The sequence below is a fragment of the Trichoderma breve genome, chromosome 1, assembly GCF_028502605.1.
Source record: "Trichoderma breve strain T069 chromosome 1, whole genome shotgun sequence".
In the NCBI taxonomy this organism is placed as follows: domain Eukaryota; kingdom Fungi; phylum Ascomycota; class Sordariomycetes; order Hypocreales; family Hypocreaceae; genus Trichoderma; species Trichoderma breve.
In genome coordinates, this window is record NC_079232.1 from 4608442 (window position 1) to 4632511 (window position 24070).

At 51.6% G+C, this 24070-nt stretch overlaps 10 protein-coding genes across 10 annotated transcripts; 5 read left to right on the plus strand and 5 right to left on the minus strand.

The window, feature by feature from the left end:
- Positions 1 to 374: 374 nt before the first annotated feature.
- Positions 375 to 1158, plus strand: T069G_01381 (dnaJ domain-containing protein; the record flags this gene model as incomplete). The annotated part of the gene is made up of 3 exons (XM_056168591.1): positions 375 to 449; positions 524 to 567; positions 627 to 1158. 3 exons carry the CDS (start codon positions 375 to 377, stop codon positions 1156 to 1158), a joined length of 651 nt encoding a protein of 216 aa, XP_056033907.1.
- Positions 1159 to 2057: 899 nt separating this feature from the next.
- T069G_01382 (dnaJ domain-containing protein) lies at positions 2058 to 3757 on the minus strand (the record flags this gene model as incomplete). The annotated part of the gene is made up of 3 exons (XM_056168592.1): positions 2058 to 2232; positions 2306 to 3504; positions 3572 to 3757. The coding sequence occupies 3 exons, from the start codon at positions 3755 to 3757 to the stop codon at positions 2058 to 2060; spliced, it is 1560 nt and encodes a 519-aa protein (XP_056033908.1).
- Positions 3758 to 5443: 1686 nt separating this feature from the next.
- Positions 5444 to 6063, minus strand: T069G_01383 (sin3 binding region of histone deacetylase complex subunit SAP30 domain-containing protein; the record flags this gene model as incomplete). Its single annotated transcript, XM_056168593.1, has 2 exons — positions 5444 to 5770; positions 5869 to 6063. 2 exons carry the CDS (start codon positions 6061 to 6063, stop codon positions 5444 to 5446), a joined length of 522 nt encoding a protein of 173 aa, XP_056033909.1.
- Positions 6064 to 7751: 1688 nt separating this feature from the next.
- T069G_01384 (protein kinase domain-containing protein) lies at positions 7752 to 9391 on the plus strand (the record flags this gene model as incomplete). The annotated part of the gene is made up of 4 exons (XM_056168594.1): positions 7752 to 7769; positions 7839 to 7911; positions 7981 to 8498; positions 8573 to 9391. 4 exons carry the CDS (start codon positions 7752 to 7754, stop codon positions 9389 to 9391), a joined length of 1428 nt encoding a protein of 475 aa, XP_056033910.1.
- Positions 9392 to 9972: 581 nt separating this feature from the next.
- Positions 9973 to 13325, minus strand: T069G_01385 (fungal specific transcription factor domain-containing protein; the record flags this gene model as incomplete). The annotated part of the gene is made up of 3 exons (XM_056168595.1): positions 9973 to 11860; positions 11927 to 12838; positions 13009 to 13325. The coding sequence occupies 3 exons, from the start codon at positions 13323 to 13325 to the stop codon at positions 9973 to 9975; spliced, it is 3117 nt and encodes a 1038-aa protein (XP_056033911.1).
- A 2669-nt stretch (positions 13326 to 15994) lies between these two features.
- T069G_01386 (uncharacterized protein) lies at positions 15995 to 16515 on the minus strand (the record flags this gene model as incomplete). The annotated part of the gene is made up of 2 exons (XM_056168596.1): positions 15995 to 16459; positions 16513 to 16515. The coding sequence occupies 2 exons, from the start codon at positions 16513 to 16515 to the stop codon at positions 15995 to 15997; spliced, it is 468 nt and encodes a 155-aa protein (XP_056033912.1).
- A 1204-nt stretch (positions 16516 to 17719) lies between these two features.
- T069G_01387 (uncharacterized protein) lies at positions 17720 to 18450 on the plus strand (the record flags this gene model as incomplete). The annotated part of the gene is made up of 2 exons (XM_056168597.1): positions 17720 to 17775; positions 17976 to 18450. 2 exons carry the CDS (start codon positions 17720 to 17722, stop codon positions 18448 to 18450), a joined length of 531 nt encoding a protein of 176 aa, XP_056033913.1.
- Positions 18451 to 18954: 504 nt separating this feature from the next.
- On the plus strand, positions 18955 to 20861 carry T069G_01388 (f-box domain-containing protein; the record flags this gene model as incomplete). Its single annotated transcript, XM_056168598.1, has 6 exons — positions 18955 to 19113; positions 19183 to 19281; positions 19355 to 19960; positions 20022 to 20274; positions 20345 to 20483; positions 20549 to 20861. 6 exons carry the CDS (start codon positions 18955 to 18957, stop codon positions 20859 to 20861), a joined length of 1569 nt encoding a protein of 522 aa, XP_056033914.1.
- A 132-nt stretch (positions 20862 to 20993) lies between these two features.
- On the minus strand, positions 20994 to 21567 carry T069G_01389 (thioesterase superfamily domain-containing protein; the record flags this gene model as incomplete). The annotated part of the gene is made up of 2 exons (XM_056168599.1): positions 20994 to 21419; positions 21475 to 21567. The coding sequence occupies 2 exons, from the start codon at positions 21565 to 21567 to the stop codon at positions 20994 to 20996; spliced, it is 519 nt and encodes a 172-aa protein (XP_056033915.1).
- A 1067-nt stretch (positions 21568 to 22634) lies between these two features.
- Positions 22635 to 23912, plus strand: T069G_01390 (pex2 / pex12 amino terminal region domain-containing protein; the record flags this gene model as incomplete). Its single annotated transcript, XM_056168600.1, has 1 exon — positions 22635 to 23912. The coding sequence occupies one exon, from the start codon at positions 22635 to 22637 to the stop codon at positions 23910 to 23912; it is 1278 nt and encodes a 425-aa protein (XP_056033916.1).
- Between the last annotated feature and the right edge of the window lie 158 nt (positions 23913 to 24070).

The window sequence follows — 24070 nt, forward strand, 5'->3', positions numbered from 1 at the left end:
CGCTGTATGAAATGTAATTTTGCGTTCCTCTCACTGCCACCAGCCTCAACGTGCTGGAACTTGAAACTCGCAGCCAACTTTTTTTCTTCTCCATCTAAAAGTTCGGGGCCTTATCTTATCGGCCCAGTGGGGGTGCGGAATTGTGGACCCCGGTCGAGTTCTTAATGCGGCATCGCATCCACTCTTTTTCGCTGCTACATTCGAGCCTTGCGCGAATCATCGCTCCAATTGACAAAAGGCACGCGAGAAGCTGCCTTGCCGACATCCCAACTGCTCACCTCACGCTCGTTGTTCCTCTTCCGTTTCTTGTCGTCAAAGAATCATTTGTTGCATATTTATAAAGCGAAAGCCTTTCGGCCGATACCATCGTCATAATGGCGGATGCGACTACAAAGGATGATAAAGATGCCCTCGATGCCCTCGAGCTAGAGGCCAAGGAATTCGACAAGGTTCGCTGCAGCTACCCTCCTCTTTCCGCCGCGCAGAATCGAATCACTTGTATGCTAATCAAGTCGAATCCTAGGATGCCGAGATTGACCGGATCCTCAAGGCATTCCGCCTCGATGCGTGAGCACGACCCGCCCCAAGACCATAATATCACATCCGTCTAACACTCACCTCTACAGATACGCCGTTCTAGACCTGCAGCCCGGCGTCCCGGAATCAGACATCAAAGTGACATACCGCAAGAAATCCCTCCTCATCCACCCCGACAAGACCAAGAACCCGCGCGCCCCCGACGCCTTTGACCGGCTGAAGAAGGCCCAGACGGAGCTCATGGACGAGAAGCACCGCGAGCGCCTCGACGAGGCCATCGCCGACGCCCGCATGCTGCTCATCAGGGAGAACAAGTGGACCGTCGACAGCCCCGAGCTCAAGACGGACGAGTTCGCCAAGAAGTGGCGCGACAAGACGCGCGAGGTGCTCATCGACAACGAGCACCGCAGGAGGCGGCAGATGAAGGCCCAGCTGCAGGAGGAGGGCAGGGAGCAGCGGCGGCAGGACGAGGAGGTTGAGGACAGGAAGCGCAAGAGGCAGCATGAGCAGGACTGGGAGGCAACGCGGGACGTAAGAATTAATAGCTGGCGGCAGTTTCAGAAGGGCAAGTCGGGCGATCCGGACAAGAAGAAGAAGAAGAAGCTTAAGCCGATTGGTTGAAGGACAGGGGAGGATGGAATTTAAATTATATGAATCATCAGAGCTCCCTCTGAACTGCCTCTTTTGCATTTTGCGGAGGTAAGGGAGCTGGGAGGGTCTTTGGTTGGAGGATGATATCTTTCCTTGTGAGTCGCTTGGAGTTTAATGAAGGTTTTACGTCTGACAATGGTAGCCAAGCATATCATACCATCGGCGCAAACAGGTCTCAGCAGGTTCTCGCTGCCTCGACGATGATTTGGGTCATGGTTAAGCATGTTCTGGCACGGATTTAGAAACAAAGATGGACATCACAGAATATACGATTTTTACACGGCGAAGACCGGTGATGAATCTGGCTGCTCGGCAATTCCGCAGCCATGATTCAATCCACGTCTTAGCTTAGAACACAATGCACATAGAAATAGGTAGCAAACAGCGCCGTATATATCAAAGAGGGGAGATTGGCCTCCGCGAAACCGCGTCTCTTTCGTCCCCCTCTCCCCCTTTCTTATTTTTCTTTCAAAATCATCTCTCAGATATTAATATACACAATGCCCAAAGCATCTACCGCCGCCAGTAAACCCCCAAAAGCCAGGGCCCCAAACCGTTCTGAGCAAAAACGCCGCCGTCAAACAATATCATACATAATTCAAGGCCTTCTTTTTTTTCAACGACAACACCGTCGAATGCAAGCTCTCTCTCCTTTTTTTGTGATGAGTGTGTGAGTGTGTGTTTAGTTTCCCAGCTCTATGCAAAAATGATCCTCCCTTCTCCTTTCGGAGCTACCAACGTTTCATGCATGATCGCGTTAGGTTTTTCAGTTTTTAAGATTTTGATTTCCTCGGTTCGAATGTTGTACGAGTAAAAGTGAAGTAGGTTGGTGATAGATATCGGCACTATTTCCAGAAGATATGAAGATCTTAGTCGGACGCAGACTTGTTCTCCTTCTTCCCCTTGTCGTCGCTGGTGGATTCGCCGGTCGATCCAGAGGCTCCAGAGGCGTCTTTTTCGTGTGCGGGATGGTGAGTCAGATTATGCCACATGGACTTGAGAAACCCCTCGTCCTTGTGAGAATCAGGGTCTTTGGGGTCAGGGCTGCACGTCGGAAATAAACCTGCATGTTAGTAAAGCGATCGCGGCAGCTCAAGTTTTGGAATCTCCCTCTGACCTTGAAACGTTCATAACGCGGCGAGCTGACTTGTCGTCCATCTCATCGGCGAGCATCTCGAGAATGGTGCGCTGGCTGGCACTGAGCGACTTGGGCATCTTGACTCGGAATTCGACCTTTAGATCACCGGAACCCGCTCTCCGCGAACCGAGGCGCTGCATACCCATCCCGGGGAGAGTGACCTTGTCACCGGTGTTGGTGCCGGTGGCTACCTTGAGGTTAACTGTGCCGTCCAGCGTGGGAATCGTGACCTGTCCGCCGAGAATGGCCGTGGTGAGGGGAATGTTTGCTGTGTAGAGAATGTTGGAGCCCTCGCGGCTGAACTTGGGGTCCGTAGCAACCCGAACAAAGACGTAGAGGTCTCCGCGCTGGGCCCGGGCATCGGGGCTGGTGGACCTTCCGGTTATGGGAGCATCACCGGCCCCGTCTATCCGGAGCCGCATGCCGTCCTCGATACCTGCGGGGATGTCGACGGTGATGGTCTTCTTGTTGCGCACGACACCCTGGCCAGAGCACGTCCGGCACTCGGAGCTCTTTGGGATCGTTGAGCCAGTTCCTCCACAACTTCCGCATGTCGAGGCCATCTGGAAGCCGCCCTGCGCATAGTGCACCCGCGTTCCCGTTCCTTCACAGCTGTGGCACTGAGACCTCTGAGCGCCAGACTTCAAGCCACTGCCGGAGCATGTGTTGCAAGATTCGACAGGTGTGATGGTGATAGTTTTGCTCGTTCCCTTGGCTGCCTCCATGAAGCTGATGCTCACATGTGACTCGATGTTGTCGCCCACGAGAATCTCCTGCTGGAAAGGATTCGATCGACGGCCACCAAAAGCCGAAAACAAGTCCTCAAAGTTGAAACCACCGCCGAATCCTCCGCCGAATCCACCCTGTGCACCAAATCCTGCGAAAGGATTGCCGCCAGCCGCGCCAGCAAATGGATTGCCTCCGGCCGCGTTGGGATCAAAGCTGGCATCGCCGAATTGGTCGTACTGCTCCCTCTTCTTGGGGTCGGAGAGGATCTCGTAGGCGGTTTGGATCTCGCCAAATTTATCCTTTGCCGTGGGATCCTTGTTGGTGTCGGGGTGGAACTTCTTGGCCAAGCCGTAGTATGCCTTTTTGATCTCGGCGGCGGTTGCGGACTTGTCTACGCCGAGGGCCTTGTACGGATCCTTCTGCAGCAAGGTATTGGTCGCGTGGAAAGTCTATAATCACCAGTATGTTGTCAGTATCCAGCTTTTAACCCATCCATTCCTTGTGTCGAGAACCTACCCTGTGAGACGCCCGAGCATTGTGCTCTTTCCGGGCACTGGGTCGCTCAGCTCGAGAGCGGAAAGAAGCCGTGTGAAGCCGAGCGCCTTTGCGAAGGCATTGCTGGAGTTTCGGTCCCCCGGAAAAGTTATGGCTCTTTGCAAGTGCGCGCGCCGGAGCCGCGGCCTTGAAGAGGAGGTTGGACATTGCTGAAGATGTCAAAATCCCAATATATTCTTTCGTCTTCCTTCTTTTTCGATTAGTCTTGTCCTCCGATTGCCTCTCAATCCTTCACCTAAACCGAGCAAAACCCGAACAGAGATAAGATCAGACAGAATGAGACCGAGTAGCAGATGGAAAGCTAAGGAAAAGAGAACCGGCTCTACGGCGATCGGCTCGAAATTTGTCCCCTCCAAAAAGTTATTAAGCAGCTCTCCACCAAAAGCTTCCACGGACGTCGATGTTTGCGACGAGAAATAATTTAGACGAACATGCACCGAAAAAAAGGTGGGGGTAAATTGATTCTCTGGCTGGTTCATTGGAATTGCCGCGTTTTTGCCGATTTTAAGCCGAGCTCGAGCTGCTGTCTTCGACGCCTTTTGCGTGCCTGGTGATTGGTGGCTCGCTCTCCGCGCCTCCGATATGCCGTCATAACCCGGCCGATCCCGCTCTCTGCCGTTTTGCTTGGGAAAACAGGTTGGCAGAGGAAACGGATAACCGCACTCGATCGACTCTGTGGGCGGCTTCAATTATGGGGGAGATTCTACACCTGTAGCATGGGTGATATTAGTAAAGCTCCAGATAATACAGAGCGCCAATGCTCATACAGTAGAAGCCTGCCCTTGTCACTTTTCTACTGCATGCCGAGAATTGATAAGCCAGCCGCTGGAAGGGACCCACCGACATGGATGACAGGCAGACTGGCGGACTGACTGACGAAGCTCGCGAACGGCTTCACTCATGCAATTGGACGCGAATATTACTATGGATGCTAATCAGGTGATATTATATATGCTGCTCACTGTAATGCGCATATCAACCCGACGTTACTAAAGTACGGTTACCTCTATCAGGTCAGCCTGCAGCACACATCCATTGAGTGGCAAGCACAAGTACCTGGTACAATGCTGCGAGGAATGGAGCACTCCTGCTGGCTGTACCAGGCGACCTGTCGGGCAGCTCCATGCACGTCTCGTCGTGGCCAAGCGACGCCCGAGCCGTTGGCCAGATGACATGCAGCGCTGTGGACTTAAGTACCGAGTACGAGTAACATGCAAGAGTGCGCGGCGGGTGGATCGTCGAACCACCTGAGCCAGGCCCGTGCCCTATGAAGGAATTTCTTCAGTGTGTCTCTCATCCTTGCAGCATGTTTCGTGTCCCTCCTATGTCTCGCATGCAATGTTTCACGCCACCGTTTTTTCTAAACGACACGAAAAAAAAAAGAAAGAAGCTAACTGTAGATTCATTCAGCATCATGTTGTATTCGTCAGTTCTCTACAGGATATATATAAACAAAAACACCAATTCGTCCCCTTCTATATGAGTGGCGCTGCGAATTCCTGGACCAGTGCCTGTCGATATGCTGCTTAAAACAATTGAACCAGTCCCAAACCGACGGGTTCTTTGGCCCGTACTACCATAGTAACAAGTGGCGCGATAGAGCACACCACGATGTGCCTCGCAGGAAACAAGTGAGAGAGAGAGCAAGAAGAAAAGGAAAAGGAAAAAGGAAAACAAAAGCCATCAGAGTGCCAAACGACTCCCACGGGTATCTACCCACCACGTACACACATCTGGTGTCGTGCTCAGGAACCTTGTAACGCCAAAACACCAATCCATGCCAGTAAAACGATGCAGCTGCTCACCAGAGCTCTCCATTTATGAGGCACCAGATCACTCAGCCACGACAATGACTTGCTTGACCGTGCCTTGGTCTTTTACGACCTGGTGATTGCGTACTTTGTATATGAAGTCGACAATGACATCGTTCTCCTGGATGCCCAGCCCATTGAAGTGCTTGCGCACGGCCAGGGCGAGCTGGTCTTTGGACTGTCGCTTGATCTGCTGCTTGCGGACCATTGTGGGAGAGTATAGGCCCAAGCTGCCGGGTCGCGAGAGCACCCAATTATGGAAGGAACTCGAGTAGGACGACGGCGTGGTCAGCTCGTGCTCGCGGAGGTAGGCGTGGAGGGATCGTCGCTCGAAGGAGTCCCAGGGAAGCTGTGAGGGTTGTGTTAGCATCGCCTCTGGACGCTGTTGACGTGCTGAGTTGAGGATTGGAGAGGTGGAATAAGCAACCACAGAGGGAGAAGACATACGCTTGGGAGCAGGGCTTCGGTCGGCACCTGGACGGGCACAGATGTGGGAGCGGGATGAAGGTCGTGTTTGGCAGCGTGAGTCTGCTGGCTTGCGCCACGGCGCATCTTTGTCGAACCATGGCCGTTCTTTTCCTTGACGGGAGCGTCGGCCTTGTGGTCGTCGTGATCTTTTCGAGACGTCTTGGTCGGAGCCATGGCAGGTGTAGAGAGAGTAGAAAGTAGAAAGTGGACCGAATCAGGGCAATGCAAGCTGTGGCTTTGGAGCTGCTAGACGAAGAAGCAGGAGCGAGAATGCGGGATATGGAGCTGTGGGAAGAGAAGAGGAGACGGAAGATCGTCACATCTCATGGACGAAAAGTGCTCAGCTGGTTTGGCTTGCGTGTGGGCTGCGAGGTTCGGAGGAGAAGCGAGGGTCTGGACAAGGAACCTGGAGGGAGAGGCTTTGGCAGTGCAGCACCTGACTCTTGCTAATGCTATGGCCGCCTTTTTTTCCGCTACGAGGGCAAGTACAGGAACGTTGAACCGGCACTGTGGGCGGAATGACGCGCTACCGAGCCTTGACAGCGCCGAGCAAAGTACCGCTGACGGCGTTGCTCGGTGCGAGGGTACCTGTCGCTGTCCTTGACCTTCCGCCCTCAGAAAGTGGGGGAGCCACCAAAGGCGCTTCTGGTGGGGTCGCTTTTAATGCGTCGCGTGCACCGAATTGGCGTCTAAGAGGATGCGTGTGCCGGTGCCTTTTTTTTGCCAGCCAAAGGCCAGCCATTAGCAGCGCTAGAGCACATGGGATGAGAGTTAGGCCTAGTGCGGTAGGTACTGCACGTTGGTGGCAGACAGTATGCGCCGCCATGTACCTACAGTGGTGCATTGAGCAGAGCTACTTGCATCAATGGCTTCGCTAGGGCGGGCTTTTGACTTTTTCTTCCAGTCGCTTTCTTCTTATTCTTCTCCATTGCTTCTTTATGCCTTTCTAGGTGCTCGCCTCTTTGAACTTTGCTGGATTTGCCACTATGGGGGTTTTCTTTCTTCCTTTTCGATTTTTTTTTGTTCCTGGTGCAAGGTGCTAGCGCCTGGATAAGCGCGGTGCAAGTTGTGCAGCGTCTCACCAGGAGAAAAAAAAAAGATCGGATTGAGACATGCAGCTGAGTCAAGGATCTGCCATAGCCGCGGCTATTCTTTTTTGAAAAAAAAAAAATTAAAAATTCAAGCCCTTTATTTTGCTCTGCCAAGGACCTAACTAGGAGATATTATTTCTAAATGCTGCTACTGCTGTTGCTGCCGCTGCCGCAGCTGCTGAAGAAAAATAAAATAAAAAGCACGGTGAACCCCGAATTGCGATAAGATATCGGTGATGTCACTAGCGACCCTGACAACACATTGCCGCATTGGGGCTAGCACCAAGCCATTGACTTCTCGGTCTCAATGCCCATAGCTCGAGATCCTAATTCCAACACCGTGCTTATATTTAGGTACATGAAATTGTCAAGCTTGGAGATGTCAGCAATATCTCAGAAGCATAGTTCGTACAATGAACCCAGCTCATACTAGGCCATATTTGCAGGACAATGGATAGATAAGCAGATCCATTGAAACATCTTTCATCTCTTGTTATATCATATTCTTTGTTACATGTACCTATTTCCTTCCTCATGCTGTCTTTATGCTTCTTTTATCCTCACCTTCGAAAGCGTATCTCCAATTTCCATTTATAGATCATGATCATAATAAAAGAGGCCGTCAACTCGTACAAAGAAATAATGCAATTTTGAAAATGCTCTGCAACTTGTATATATGTCCTCGTAGAATCACCCAAAGAACTCAACTGTAATATTCTTCCACTTACATCCTACTTTCTGGCAGCCTCTATTACAGTTCAATAGGCCATCATGTCTGAAATAATACAGGTATATCTCACACTATCCAAATTCACCCATCTCCAGCAAAAAGAAAACTAATCATCTCAGTCTTTCAAGAAACATGTCATCAACAAAAGATGGCGCCTCGATGGCCTCATCGGCCAAGGAGGCTTTGGCAGCGTCTACATCGGTATATCATCCCATTCTTCCTTCAATCTCAATCACATTCCAATCCACCACTAACACGCAGAACCCTTAGCAACCGACCTCGAAACAAACCAAATCGTCGCCGTCAAACTCCAAAACCTCCCCCCAGGTACATCCTCACCCTCTCAAATGGATAACCTCGAAAGCGAGTCCTTCTACTACACCCTCCTCCGCAACAACCCAGGCATCGCAACCCACCACGAGAACGGCCGTCAAGAAAAAATCGGTCGTCAAGCCGCCCACGAGTTCATGGTCTACGAGCTCCTCGGCCCGTCACTCCAGACCCTCTTCTACCGCTGCAGGAAAAAATTCTCGCTCAAGACGACGCTCATGCTGGCGGACCAGCTGCTGGAGCGTCTCGAGTTGTTTGACTCGCACAATATTGTACATAGGGACATTAAGCCGGACAATTTCGTCATGGGCTTTGGTAAAGAGAATGGGAAGATGGTTTATATCCTAGACCTTGGTCTAGTTGGTGAGTATACGAAAGACGAAGAGGTTGTTGCTGCGCCTAGCTATGCATTTTGCGGCACTTATTATTGGGCACCTATAGCAGCTCACTTGAACCGTGTAAGTAAATCTCCTCCCTTTGCTCTTTTCATCATCTGCTTTCCCAAAGAAACTAACAAGAAGAACCTTCAAAGTCTCAATCTCCCAAAGACGATCTCGAATCCCTCGCCTACATGCTCATCTACTTCGCCAGCGGCTCCCTCCCCTGGCAAGGCTACGCCAACGAAAAAGAAAACACAGCCCTCTTGGATCAGCGCGTCGCCCGCCTCAAGCTCGGCCTCCCCATCAAACACATCTGCAAAGGCTTGCCCTCCCCCTTCGCCCGACACCTCATGTACGCCCGCTCGTCCAAGTACAACCACAAGCCCAAGTACGCCGAGCTGAGGGCAATGTACAGAAGGCTGATGAAGCGCCTAGGATATAAGTACGATGGCGTCTATGACTGGGATTTGTTGGAGGATGGTAGTAGCAACAACATGCAACATGGCCCAGAGATTACCTTGGTACATGGCAGCGTGCAGCAGTACAAAGAACTGGCGGTGGACTCAGAGCTCACATTGGTAAATGACAGCCTTCCGATGAAAAAGATGAAAGAGGAAGACGAAGACTACAAACCCCCCGCAAAAAAGATCAAGGGAAGACCCAAAAAGGCAGCAAAACCTCGCGCGAAAAAGGTCAAGGAGGAACAAAAAGCGCAGGAGGAAGAGACAAAGCAGCAAGACAAGGAACCCGCCAAGCCACAGCGAAAACCCAGAATCATATTCATCAAAAAGAAAAAGAGCGAAAGCCCTCCTCCTCCGAGAACACGCCGAGGCAAACTTGCCCAGGTAGTGAAGAAGCCAAAGAAGGAAAAGAAGGAAAAGGTTGTTGCGAAGAAAACGGCTGCGAACAAGGCTGCAATCAAGGTCGTTGTCAAAAAAGCGCCAGCAAAGAAACCCCTTGCCCGGGCCTAGGCTCATTGACAAGGCTCGACAAGACATATCGTTTTTGACAACTGGTAGAGCATGAGATTTATATAAATGCATGATGCACGTATAATGTATAGTACTGAGTGTAGAATTTTGTTTTTCAACAAGGTGGCGTATTGGTCAAAAGCGTAGTTTGCAACAGAATACCTGTCAGTGTTCACATTGTCACAAAATAGCATAGAAGACGAAAAGCACATAAAACTTTCCATTTTTATTTAACAAGCCCGGCTATTTTTTGTCCCTTCATTTCCCACAAAGCCAAAAAGATTTCATATCCTCAATAATAAACACAGACCGTACACAACCCGCCATTGCTGTCACTAGAAAAAGGGGTATTTTGAAACCAAGCAATAGTATGCGCCGTCCCATATGTTGGAGGCAAAATCCGCCAGCTATCCGCACGTAAAATCTTTCAGCTGTACCCCCCACCCTCCGGCTGATGTATCCCTTAAAATCGTGATGCGTAGACGAACCAAGAAAATCCAATAGAAAATATAAAACCAAAAGCAAAAAAATATACCATGAATTCATAAAGTAGAAAAAAGTGTCAGTCGCTCACAAGGCTTTTACAGGACATTGCCTCCAGAGTTCAGCACTATGCAGTTGTGTAACAGGTTTGCCCCTTCGTGGAGGAGCTCCCATCGAGAGTTGTCAAAGGTATCCTTCAGCACCATGAGCAACGCCGTGTTGCCGTTTATCCCTCGCATATTTCTCAGCTCATTGGGGTCTGTAACCCCGCCATACTTGCTGAGGTAGGCTCTCATCTGCTGCCATTGTTCATGGTGACCCACGGGCGTCGATCCAGCCAAGCAAGGCCCCTCGACCGCAAACCCATAGCACCAGACGACCAGTGCTGCAAAGTAGAGGACCCAAGGTCGATTCAAGAGCACATCATCGCGGGTCTCGTATGGCTTGTCATGATCAGGACTCGTCGAATACGGAGGTCCAGCTTGATCAGGCACAAGGACAGATAACAGAAACTTGAGTGCGTAATACACCGCATCGCGAGCCCTTGCAGACGGGGCCCAAAACTCTTTGATTCTTCGCTGAGCGCTGAGGAATTCTTGATGGCCGATCGACCGACCAAGAAGCCGCTTCGCCCGAGCGAACATTTGGCAGTCTACAATATCGGCATGCATAGCCATGTGGGCCAAATGGTGCAACACCGTACGGCTCTCAAATACGACGTTGAAATCTTGCTGTTGTAGATCCAATCGATAGGGGTCAGATTCGTTCTGTTCAATCGCCTTATCAAAGTTGGACTTCCATGAGTCGTATGCCCTGGTGAGAGTTGCCCGCCACTTGTCTCGCCCACCAAGGGCCTGAATGACGCCTCCTCCTAGCACGTTGACTTGAAGATCACGCTGGTGCATATGATATGTGACACTGAGAAGCCCGGCCATAAGGACTGATCGGCCGAATGGTGTCGTCCGTACGTCCTGATGGCTCAGTGTGCGTTTCAGGCCCTCGAGGAACGTTACGGGTTTGATGCCACGGGACATTAGGTTGGCTTCGACTCGACCGACTTCAGCGCTGCTGGCCGCCCTCCATAGTGACTCGTCACAAGGGAGCGTTAGCCTCATCTCGTGGGCTACCATGACTGCCGAATGGCCAAACATGGTGGCGTGAGTCGAGTCGATGATGAAGGCAGCAAAGGCAGCTCTCCGAGTGGCCTCGTTCGTAATCCAGTGGTTCCACCATTCGTCTGCTGTGTGAGCTATACCGGAGGCCGAAGATTTTCGTGATCCGTCGGAACTGTGCTGGGGTGGCGAGTCCAATGTCGATTTTCCAATGAGAGATCGTCCTCTCCTCATCAAGGTAACTGTAGTGGCGTGGTGAATGTGAGCTCGCTCGTGGAGTTCTCTCGTTGAATACATCTTTTCGTAAAGCTCAAGCAGGATCAGCGTTTGGAAAACCCATAACTTAGCGGGAGGCCGAAAACTGCGCTCCATGAATACTTCCCATCGCAGATGCTCCGCAAGGAAATTGGACACCTCAGCCCCTGCCATTGTCACTTTCGTCCCGTGTGTTCTGTCCAGGCAAGCAGCGCCAATGGCCATGATGGCGATGAGCAAAAGGTTGGGTGTCTTCTCCGTAGCAAAGGTGGGCTTGTGCAAGATTGGCATTTGATCGCTGAAATGGTACCAGTACGACCCGACGTAGGCCTGCATCATCCGTCTGCTTAGCATGTGCTCTCCGGAAGAGCGGTCGCCGCCCAGAATGCTGTTGCGCCGTTGTCTCGCTGAAATGTCCTCATTGTCTTCTTGGAAGCGGTCGCTAATCAGGTCAAAAATCTCCTGGCTACGCTCCTCTGTGATATTGGCCTCTGGGGCATGCTGCTCCAAGATGTTATTAACAGCCATAACATCTTGTGGGTCAGAAGGAAAGAATCCCACAGTTGAATGTTCGCCTAAGAAGTGGTCGTCGTGACTGCCATTCTGCGAATTGCCGTAACTAAAAAGGGGTATTAGCTTGGTATTATAGCAAATCCCAGCTGGGGGTGCGTTGAGTTTTGCTTACGGTAGGAGAGGAGGGGGCAGCGCCTGTGGGTGAGGAGAACCATTTGCTGGCAAGGAGTTGAACAGATATGCCATGAAATCCTCGGGCATCCCTACATACGGAGACTTGTTGACACCATCGTCAGCAAATACGGGTCCACTGCTTGACATTTCCATGTGGTCCAGCATGATCATCTCGTTTGGGTGATGATGGTGGGCGTCAGAATACTGCGCCGATGCTGTTGTCGTTCCATGAGACGGCGGTCCATCCCTCGGCGGCGCTGGGGCCGTTTGTAAGTGAGAATATTGTGCTGGCGGCAAGCTAAATGGAAGAACATTATGCTGAGGCACGAAGCCGGCAGTTTGTGGAGTACTGCTAGATTGGCTATGGTAGCCTTGTCCACTGGAGGCTGGTGATATCACGCCATATGGCCCGACATTGGTTTGGATCGACGGCCGGGTCGGTCCATGAGAAGGCTGGCCGCTTGCTAGCCTGCGAGGCGCAGACGCGCCATGAGCGATGGGGTCACGCCCATACGCATCATGCCCAACAGACGATACACTACCGGGGAATAGAGGAGGACCGGCATTGTTAATCAGAGGGTAAGGGTCCCCCGGAGGCTCTTGGGGAGAGGGGTGATGATGATGTATTGGTGGGGGTGGCCTGGGATCATGATATGCAGGCACAGGCACGGGCGCGGGAATAGGCACAGGCACAGGCACAGGCCGACTAGAATCAACGGGAACGAGTTTGGGAGAAGTAACAGATGCCGCATGGCTAACCATGGAGTCTCTTCTGTTAAGCTGTGAGCCCTTGGCCGTATGCCGGTCCATATGACGCTTCAACAAGTCGCCTCGAACAAAGGTCCGAGGGCAGTCTGGGTACTCGCAGCGAAAAATCTGTTTGGAGTTGTGGTTAAGTTGATGTCGATATCTGAGATGCTGTTAGTCGAGCATATCTGACAAGGGCTGGAGAATGCAGACGTTGTATATCCCGCACCAAGAAGACGCACGGGTGCTGCAGCCAGGAACGGTATCGATCCCAGTTACCGTCCTAGGGAGAAGCAACAAAGAAAACACGGGTATCTGAATTGGTCAACTTACAAATGCTCTGCTCTTGAGTAGCTCTTCCCGCAGCCCTCGGCGTTGCATTCGAATCTCTTCTCAAGGCCCTTACGGCTCCGCCTCCTCTTGCGTGTTGGCTCTTCGGAATTTGACGATGCCTCATTTTGGTCATCGCCATTTCTCTTTGGGTTCTCATCACGACTGGGGGTCCCATTTTCCGTCTTGGGAACTCGGGCTTGTCCAGAGTCTTCTGGCGACGCGCCGCTTCCATCGCGGGCGGAGCCCATGGCGGTGGAGCTGGCCGGAGAGATGGGTAAAGTTGGCTTTGCCGCTGCAGACTGAACACTAATAGTCATTGCTTGATGTGAGACGGTTTCTCTCTTGGGTAGAGAAGTCAGGAGGGCAGAGATCGAGGGCCCACCAACAAGGTGTGGACAGCGTCAAGGGAGGGATCCGGATCGCCGCGTCGGTAGAACGGGAAACAAAATAGGCAGAGAAACGATTGCACAACGGCCTCGACTCCGATCAACAGGCACTCGAAGATATTCTTCCGCGGAGTGGCTCCCCTTTTTTCTTCCTCTCTCTTGTCCTTGATCTCTAGTCTTGCGGGACCTCTGTGACGGGACCGGCAGCGGAAGCGGGACGCAAAAGAACACCAGAGACAGGACAGGTGTTGGACTTGGCGAGACGACGTCCTCTATGTCAGCCTGTCTAGGAAAGCGATTATAAGGATGCGCTCAATACAACATGGCTGCCAAAACCAGCCCAACGGAACGACCCGGCCAACGGTTAAGATCCGGGCCCGATCATGCGAGGGAACGAAGAGGCTCGGCGAGGACTGGGCAAGATGATGGACAGCCGATAGCGCACCGTCGTGTGACTGGCAGGGCAAGGCTCAGCACCGACACGGCGGCAATGGCAGGGCAAAGCAGGGCAAAGAAGCGCAGAAAAAGTGCAGTACAGGGCGCGTAGGAGAGACTCTGGCGAGACTGAGGCTCACGATGGAGTCTGGCGTCTGGCGTCTGGAGAGGGGCGGCGACGGGTGCGGGACTGGGGGCAAAAGCTGAGCGACTCGACTCGACGATGGCCTCAAAGCTGAAAAAAGCTGGAGCTTGCCCAAAGCACAGACAGGATGCCTTGCGTGAGCAGAGCAGATCCGAGCAGAGCAGGGAAGATCCTGCGAGGCGTCGACCGGAGCCGTTTGTCGGGCCGGGCGTGTTGCTGGTGAGTTGCAGCAGTCAGCCGTCCTCTTTTTTTTTTTTTTTTTTTTTTTTCTGGTCCCTTTTTTGATGGTGATGGGACGACAAGATGGCGCGGGCACAATGGGCGATCAGATGGAGATTGGGCGTTGCAAAAGAAGGATTGACAGTGGAGGGACCCCCATGGAACATTGCCCCATGCTGAACCATGGGGTCACCCATGAATTTACTGGCACTAGCATGCCGGGCAGGCCTAGCACATGCACTCCAGCGCTGCACTGTAATTGCTAAATGCACCTACAAGCGCTATTTTGGGGGACTGAGCCAGTGAGGGCGAGGCGGGCGGGCCTTTGCAAGCGATGCTGCGGCTGGACCCCTGATTGGGTGCGCAAGAAAGGCTGGATTAGACTGGACAGGGTTGGGCAAGCAAAAAGGATGGAAGAGGTTGAGAGCAAACGAAAAAAAAAGGGCTGAAGTTTGAGTGCATCGTGTGCAGTACAGTACAGTACATGGATAGTGCTCTTCTCTCAGAGGATGCATCACCACTCAGTTTACTTGTGATTCTGCACGAGTAGAGGAAACGACTGTACTCGTACCCCTTCCATGGTACAGTTCAGCTCAGCTACTCCATACCTGTCCCTTGATTCTGCGGAGTTTTATTTCCCGTCCAGGCACTGAACATTAACCGCGCAACCGCCTTGTGGAGGCTGGGCTGGATGTCGCAGCCTGGAATCATTCCCAGCTCAAACTCCCTCGGCGGAATGCAGCAGCACCTTGCAGAGCGGGTATTGTCCAACGCGGGAGCCGTTAAAGCCTAACTAACTGGCACAGGCAAAGGGTACGAACCGATGCGCGTAACGAACGGCTGATGCTCCCTCGGCCGTTACCTTTGTCTTGATGAGGGAACATCCGCGGGACAGCACGGCATTAATAATTCATCAAGTAATCCAATGCTGTCGTGCTCCGTGGCTTCGTGTGCTAGTGCTATTCGATGCACGCACGCAGTCTGCCTCGCATTGCAGCGGCATCTCGCCAACAGACGGTCATCGGTGTTTGCTTGTGCAAACGCTGTATACTCGGACAGTAGGCGGGACATTCGGAGGCGAGTCCCATGTTCGTGATCCATGCCCATGGGAGGGAGGGATACCCCAGCACAAGCCTACCATTCATGACCCTGGCCAAACCCGTCAATGTTGCACAGCATGAGCTCCCACGTAGGTACGAGCCGTTATGCCAGCCCCAGAGACGCCCGCTGCGAACCATGTCGTCGTCTCATAGGTCTGCAGGCTCGATGAACGGCCTGTTGAAGACAAGTCAAGCGTCCAATGCGAGCACGTCAGAAAAAAAAGGTTGATGCCGAACTCATATGCCAAGCCCATTGCACCCATTCGCACACCATTCTCAGTTACCTCTCCCAGTAGTGCATTGTCCTCAGCCTTGCTATGTCACCCTCATCGGCTGGCGCGGCCTGACCCGCCCGCTGTGGAGTTTAGACTTCCCTTGCAAGCCGCAGATTCGAGAGAGGACATAACAAAAGAGAAGCAGAGAAAAAAAACTGAGTGGCTGCAGGCCGGTGTAGTCTGTGTAGTCTGTGTAGCAGCGGGCCCGAGTGAAAGCTTATCGGGCGATAGCCACAAGTAAGACGCACAAACCCCCAAATGCAAAATGCTAAAAATCGAGGCCATGGGGGTAAGTCCGGACCGTCGAAGTAACTCGTACATACAGGTGCTGGTAACACCTTGATCGATCTCGCGATGCTCCGGTGCTTGGGCCAGCAGAGCCGAGCCTTGAGAATGCGGAGCATCCCAATCATTAATCCCACCGGCCTAATAATCGCCGATTACGCAGCGGGCCACCACATGACATGAGCACGCCTCAATGCCCACGCAGGCCGTTGGCACCGGTCCCAAGGCGCGGAAGACGCCGAGATCAACGTTTTCCGAGGCCAAAACTCCGTTTCGCATGGATCGTCGCTCTTGATCAGGGAGGTCTACAGTAAAGTCGAGGAAGGATGCCGCGTGGACAGCCGTTAGCTTCGACGTTCTGTCTAACGACCCGGCACAAAGCCGTTGGCGTTGGGGGCGCTGGCCAAGTGCGGGGGTTAGCGGTCGAGAATCCTCAAGCCTCCACGCCCGCGATGCTTTGATAGGCCAGAAAGCTGCACAAAGTGGCAGCAGGTCGATTGTTGTTGGAGCAATACCCGCGCCGCTGCCACGGACCAGAGCAGGGATCTGCTGAGCCCACGCCAGCTGAATGGCAGATGCATCAATCGAAGCACTTGGGGCGTCTGTCTGCAGGTTCTCGGTCAGCATTTATTGACTGCTCATATGCAAATGGTACATACCATGTTCGAGGCCGGGGTTTGGGTCAATCGAGCACGCGCAGAGGAGGCCTACTCGTACAAGGACAGAGGAAGCATACATGCATGTACCTCAATGTAATTGCCTCATCACTTTCTACCAAAAAGCAATCACTGACAGCAATAAGACGCACTGGATGGATTGCTTTTCTCGTGTCCTGCAAGTCACAGAGATCGATCTCGCACTGTCGGGCCGAATGCCTTCGATCCAGTGCTTGCACAATAGGCTTGTCGCACCTCCACTTATAGGTGGCATTCTACAAATTTTCACAACAGCTTGCATCCAAATGCCATCAAATACTCCAGCCACGGTTGCCCTTCTTCCACTAATTGGTATTCTCGTATAAGAATACGCAAACAGACACATGCATGTTGGGTGATTCAGCTGACGCCGCCTTGATTTCCGGGCAGTATGGGGAGACAGTCAGCCTCCAGCGTCGCCAGATCAATGCGGCTTTCTAATAGGAGTAAATGGCTCTTCAATCCACAAAAGATGCGACAATACAGCGAAGGTACATAATGAGGTGACTTTCTATTGGTGCTACCATCACTGCTACCAGCCCAAGATGCTTGTCATTCTGCCTAATCATGTCCTCTATATTGCGCTTCAAATATTCCTCAAACATTTCTTGTAATATGGAGTAATACGGAGGACTAACTAAGTAATAAACACCAGAACAGGCATAGTACGATGGTGGATACATGCTCTGGAGACCAAAGTCATATCACAAATTGCAGTGTAGCGCCGATTCGCATTCTCTCGTATAATTTCATATAAAGCCAGTGGCTGGATGAGAGGCTGCAATATGTGAGCTGAATTTCGCCTATCTATACCTATACTTCACCTCAGGGTTGATCTTTTCCCTTCTCTTCAGACCCCCGCTGCATGTTGATCCCACTACGACCCCCTTTTGAGCCTTGCCAAGGGGGAAGGGTGGTATTATTCAATTAACTTCGCATACCGACAACTTGGCTTGCGAGCTTAATTAGACATGCCGTGGGATCCTCTCATCATCAGCCGTAAAGATCGGCATTCTCCAACATGTGAGATTGGGGGCGATAGATGCACATAACCGTCGATGTTCGGCTGCGGGGGTTGTTGTAAGTCTCGTTGAATTGTGCTATTAAATCTGCAAGCGCTAACTAACTCAGCCTTTTGCAGTTGTTCAATAGTTAGTGTCGTGGTTGAATCATGGATCACCGACGCTCGTGCATGGCCAGCCTTGGTGACGGTCACCCATCCATGCAGTACGACTTGCAAGGGAGAGGATCTCCTACGCTTCCTCACGATGACGCCTTTAACGCCATGCAAACGGGATAGGTGGCTCAGCTCCAGGAGCCATCATGAAACATCTTCCGCCACCGGCACGGGTCTGAGCCTTTGGATTAGCTCCTGTGAACCTCGAGAGCAGCCACCAAATCCTTTACCTGACTAACGACTGCTTCAGGAATGTCACGACAACTGTCATTGCCGTGTTGGCCCCTTACAAACAGACCGAACGATCATCATATCCTATCAGTTTGCTCAAGGCTTTCCGCGGAACTGCGCCTCTTCCTGCACGATGCCAGCATACGGAGGTTCCCAGGACGCTGGTTACCTGTATTCGGAGTGACATACATTTCATCGACGCAGCTCTCGAGGGAGGCAGGGGCACAGATCTACAGCTGAGCTATGCGCGGGCACCAGATATTGTCCAAGGCACTCGCCTGACTACGAGAGCAATGGGTTTTGCTACTCCTAACAACAAGGAAGCTGTATCCCGTGATGACAACCCCCAATGCCACTTGCTCACTCCCGATCCGACGTACAAGGGGAATGTTCTGGCAAACAATAGCGTACCTATGCTCAAGATGTTCTCTCAGAGTATATGCGTCTTGCTCTCATCGGAGCAGCAAAAAATCCTTAGCCGACGGGTTGGATGAAGAACAACTCATAGGGGACGCTCGATATTAATAGCTATGTCCTCACTGCTTGATCCAAGAACGATGGACATCATCCCCGGCCTTCTCATAAAGTTATCTTTTCCGACGCGGCCGGTTCTGATTGGAGGATGAATGGCTATGAGACTTGCCTTTTTGGATATCTGTACATGTAAGCTTTGGCCAGAACCGCAACCGGAATCACTGCTACGAGAGGTAGGTACATTGGATTAGTACCTGTTCTCGGCACTGTGCACGCCGCGGGTCCGCCCGCACGGAGTTATATTCCGCACGGACAAAGACTAGGCCCGATCCCCCACGCCGAAACGCCCCGCATAGTGCTCACTGTACAGTGCGTGTGAACGGAGATAAGGCGTACAAGTCGCACCCGGGCAAGTGATATGGCATCATCACCTAGCCCGCCTCCTGATAGGGAACCCGTCACCTCAACTTTCAGCTTCGGCACCGCGGAAAGCTTGCCATTCATCACACAAAACACAAGATAACATGGCCCATCTAACGACGCTGCCAAACGAGATCCTTCACAACATTCTGCAATGGCTGGCGCCGAAGGACCTCGAGTCGCTACCCCGCGTCTGTAAAGCACTTCACAGCTTCGTGAAAGGGAATCAGAAGTTGTGTGAAGACATTTATATTCATCATTTTGTGAGTACATTCGCGGGTCTTATATCTTGGCTTGATGTATTGAGAGCACAAGCTAATCACGGGAGATAGGATTCGCCTCCCGATGATGACAGACTTGATTGGGAGACTGAGTTGCATGATATCGTCAAGCTCGAGAATATCTGTCACCGTGACAATGTTGAAGACAAGGTATATATTGATGTTACTGGTTCACCAATCTGTGAAAATAATCATGCGCTAACCAACCATTTACACAATACAGGAGGGTGAGCTGAGTTTTGTATACAAAGTAGTGACTCGACTGCTTAAGCATGCCTCACCCGCAAGCCATGCTGTGGAAACATCCGACACTCAGTATGCGTCCAGGAACGCAGACTTTCTCAATGCCCTCTTTGAAGACGAGTCCAACCGTAAAGCCTTTCTTCAGAAGTCGTCTCTGTTTGAGAGGGTCTACAGAACTCAGCACCACCCGTTCCCGGCTTTGGATAAGAAGCAACAACAAGAAAGCGCCAAGCTCCACTGCTTATACGGCAAGCCAATTCTTGAGACTGGAAGATTGCGATCCGCGAGGACGTACCCTTATGCGTGTTCTAAAGTCTATGATATTCGGCAGTACACCAACCGGACTCGATGGGGCCCCTTCATGGATGAAGCTGGCGATTTAAAAGTAGATTGGGAGAAGGTGGAGGCAATCCTCATTGTACTCGGAAGTAACATTTACACCAAGAAGCTCACGCGGCTCTTCAACGATGTTTGGGACAGCCCTTTCTCTGGGTCGTGGAAAGGCAGCTTCATATCCTCCCCCATTACCGACCAGTCGTCACTGGATGCCATGGATCCATACGGCGTGACCGGCACTTGGTATAGAGTATGTTGTCCTATCTCCCGGTCTGAAATAACCTGTGCCCAATAGCTAAACTTGCTTGTAGATTGTATGTTTCCTTGACTACAACGATTTCTTTAGTTACAACTTCACCAACCCCGAACGAGACGAATCCCCTCTTCACACGCTCGATGTTGGGGAAGCTACTCGTCTTATCATTATGAGGATTCACGTCACAAAAATCGAGCAGGCCGGACCGGATTCGGAGTACTCCTCGGATCTACCTATCGTCCATTATGAGGGCATCTCTCGCCCGCTTGATGATTCTTGGGACGACAATGCGTCATCTGATCTCCGAGGTAGGTATCTTGATCGCTGCAGCTGTTTTATTGATAAGCGTTGCTGAAGCTAAAGACTTTACTTCTAAAGGCACTGTTGGCTTGACCAAGGAGGGCGAAGTACGATGGACATCAGTGTCCATCTTTCAGGGACACGAGCGTTGGAAATCAGAAGGCGTACAGCTCAGCGGTCCAAAAAGTGGCAAAGTTATCGGTAACTGGTTTGATAGGTAGGGCCAAACACTTGTGCATCCCATCCCATCTCTATCCCTCGACTGACCAGAATGTTTTGCAGAGACTACGACCCTCATGGACCTTGTGGGCCATCTGCCTTCTGGAAGGCCAGCGACTCGGAGACGGCGCATGGTACGCACGCTGTTCTTCCCAGAAACTTTCTCCTATGGAGCGCACTGATTCAGATGGAAGACTCTGATCCAGAGGGCGATATGGAGTACACTATGGAGAATGAAGAGGAAGAGGAAGAGGATGATTCTGAATCCGAGCCGGTAGCGAATGAGCTGCCAGAGCTGTTACTGGATGCGGAATTGGAGATTATCGAGATTACCCACCACATCGAGGATCATCCAGAGCCGTCATCTGGGGCTTGAAATGTTTCTATTGCTTATGGCGTCTATGTAGGATGACGGGTCTCTTTTCTATTATACTAGCAAGCTTTCATACCAAATCCTATTTCTCATTAACAATACTTGTCAAGTTGGAAAATCTGTGACCTCTGTCCATTACAGCTTAGAAGGCTCTGGATCAACAACATCGACATTTGCCTTGTTATGCTCACAAATACAAAGCAGCTCATTGTCCTTTTTTCTTCTCAAGGTGCCTCGCAGCGCACACAGTCTCTTACCAACCTGTAGGATCTCGCACTCCACGAGTACCTCCATGCCAGCTGGAATGGGGCGCATGTACGTGGTGTTGAGGGTGCGGCTGACGCCCATGGTCTGCCAGAAACCAGGCTTGCTGACGAGTACAAGGACCAAAGATGTACAGAAATCAAGTAAGGACGCTGCAGCCCCGCCGTGAAGGTTGTTGAAGCCGTTGGTATGCTTGCCTTCGACGGTGAAAGAAAATTTCACCGAAGGATGGGGGAGAGCTGATGATGCAGATAGGACTTTGATGTTGGGTATGAGGTTACTCATCCACCGCTGATTCTGTGAGTTCGTTAGCACTTGTAGCTTTACTTTGAGAAGAAGATTTCGAGCATACTTCTTCGCCGTCTTGCTGAGAAAAGTGATTTAACCAAGCCTCGACTTTTCCGACATCGGTGTCTTCGTGGGGGATGTCGTTATTGTTGCTCATCTTGAATGAGTGGTTGAGGTACCTATGTAAGGAAGATGAGATGAGACGGAACGCGGCGCGCTGGCTCTAGCTAGGATGCGCAGAGAGGTTCCAAATTTGTCCGGATTTAATTTGTATGTAGATAAAACTAAATGAGGATTTAATAATGCTTGTTTAGAGCGAATTTAATCGTCAATTGCGGAAATGCAATGGTGGTTGATATCTGGCGAAGTGGACGTGATTAGTGAGAGTGAGAGCGAGATGGGAAAGTGTCGGATCGGGTAGTGAAATGAACCTCGGTTTGGATCTCGCTAGCGCGGGAGCTTAGCGGATTGATGATGGCCTTCTTTGGCTGTAAAGTGACCACACTTGTACTGTACATTATTTGGTACATCATTCGCACGACGAGACAAGGCAAATGTTTTTTAATTGATGCTCCGATAGAGAGGCCATAATTAAAGTACCCAGGTAGTCTATACCTCTCAATAGACAATCGGAATATCAATTTAAAAGGAAGTCGATATGCATTCATAAACTTAGATACTGCTCGTTGAAGCTTCCATAAAGCTAGCAAGTACCCGGGACTCGGTGCTGGAGCGTCTGAAGAGACTGTGGAATTGATATGATATGAAAATGGTTCCTATTCAAGCAAACAATTATATAGCCATAGCACTATTATATTATTTCAAATTATGTCAATCAATAAACCAACATAAAGTCTCCCAGTGCCCGCTCCAAACCAACGTTTCCGGGGAATCTGGGGCAGATGGCGACGGCACTTTTACCGAGGCACTTCACATGGCTGGAGCGTCATTGGCTTAGTGCGTGGACCGCGCCATGCCGAAATCCAGGCTATTGAGATGAGATGTACCTATTCCTCCTGACACTTTCACCTCATCATCAACAATCCACCATATCGACACTTTTGTCTCCTCCATCCTTGCACTACGACTATTTTCTTCTTATCCACGGCATCACACACGAAATACAGCATTAATCGACTGCGACAGCGACAGCATCGGATTGATACTGCTACTGGCAGCGGCAAAGCAACAACAGCAGCTTCAGCAGCTTAGCAAGCCGCCGCCATGGAGTTCATCACGGCCCTCAGGGGCACCTTCGACGGCCAGAAGCCCTCGCTTTTCGAGGTTCTCTCCGAGCAGCAGCTCAACAGCCTGCTACCGCCGACGCTGCGATACCTCCTGACCGTCGCCACGCACCGCCATCCGCGATACCTGCTCCGAATCCTCAACTCCTTCGACGAGCTATACGCGCTGTTGATGCTTGCCGTCGAGCGTCACTACCTACGCACCCGCGGCGGCTCCTTTACAGAGAACTTTTACGGCCTAAAACGCGAAAAAGCGCTTCACGGCGAGATCCCGAGAGCCAGCCTCGCCGCGCCGCATCTGGTCCGCGAGACACTGAAGCTCACGACTAAGGATGTGTGGCAGAACCTGGCCGTGCTAGTCGGCGTGCCGTATCTGAAGCGGAAGCTGGACGAGTCATACGACATTAATGCGCCCCGAGCGCTTCTAGGCGCGGCATACACGCGGATGCCCGAGAATCCGACTCTGCGCGATCGATTCATGCACTACTACAGGTGGTTCCTGCGCAACATTTATCCGCACGTCAACGCGGCCTACTGCTTCGCCATGCTGGCTTTCAACCTGGCCTACCTATTCGACCGTACCAAATACCATAACCCGCTCATGTGGCTCATTGGCACGAGAATACGAAGGATGACCATGGCCGACTACCAGGCCATCGACAAGCTATCCGAGCCGACGAGCAATGCCGCCAAGCCCGGTCCGCGATCTCTGCTGTCGACGCCTAAGGAGCTGGCATCCAGGGCCATGTCAAGCCTCTCTCTGCTGTTACCCATGAGTATCTTCGCACTGAAATTCCTCGAGTGGTGGTACCAGTCAGACTTTGCGAAGCAGCTGTCACGAAAGGCAGCTGAGAGCATCGAGTTGCCTCCTCCCATTGTATCTGGCAAGGGTTCTTTCGGCAAAAAGAAGAAGGAGGAGGGCAAGGAGGAAGAGGAGGAATCAAAAGAGGTGGCCATTACGGAAAAGGAGGCGCCGATTGCAACGCCGTCCATGCTCCCCATCTTTGTTGTTCGGTTCCCAGAAGACTCTTCCCTGTGCCCTATTTGTGTGGATGAAATCGTCACCCCAACGGTTTGCCAGACGGGTGTTGTCTACTGTTACACATGCATCCACCGATGGATTGAGGGCATGCACCCTAAACAGGAGGAGTTCATGGAAGACCGCGAGGGCAAGTGGGAGAGTGGCCAGGGTCGATGCGCCGTTACCGGGAAACGTGTGCTTGGTGGCACAGAAGGCCTGAGGAGGATAATTGTATAAAGGAACCTCCGTAATCGCACAGGGAGGGTCATGGGAGGATACTTGAGAATCATTTATATATACAAGAGGTGGATATTATAGCATGACAGCCAGAGTCTAATTCGGTTAGAAACATGTACATTAAAAGATCTAAGCAAGCGGGAAGCGACTGTAGATGG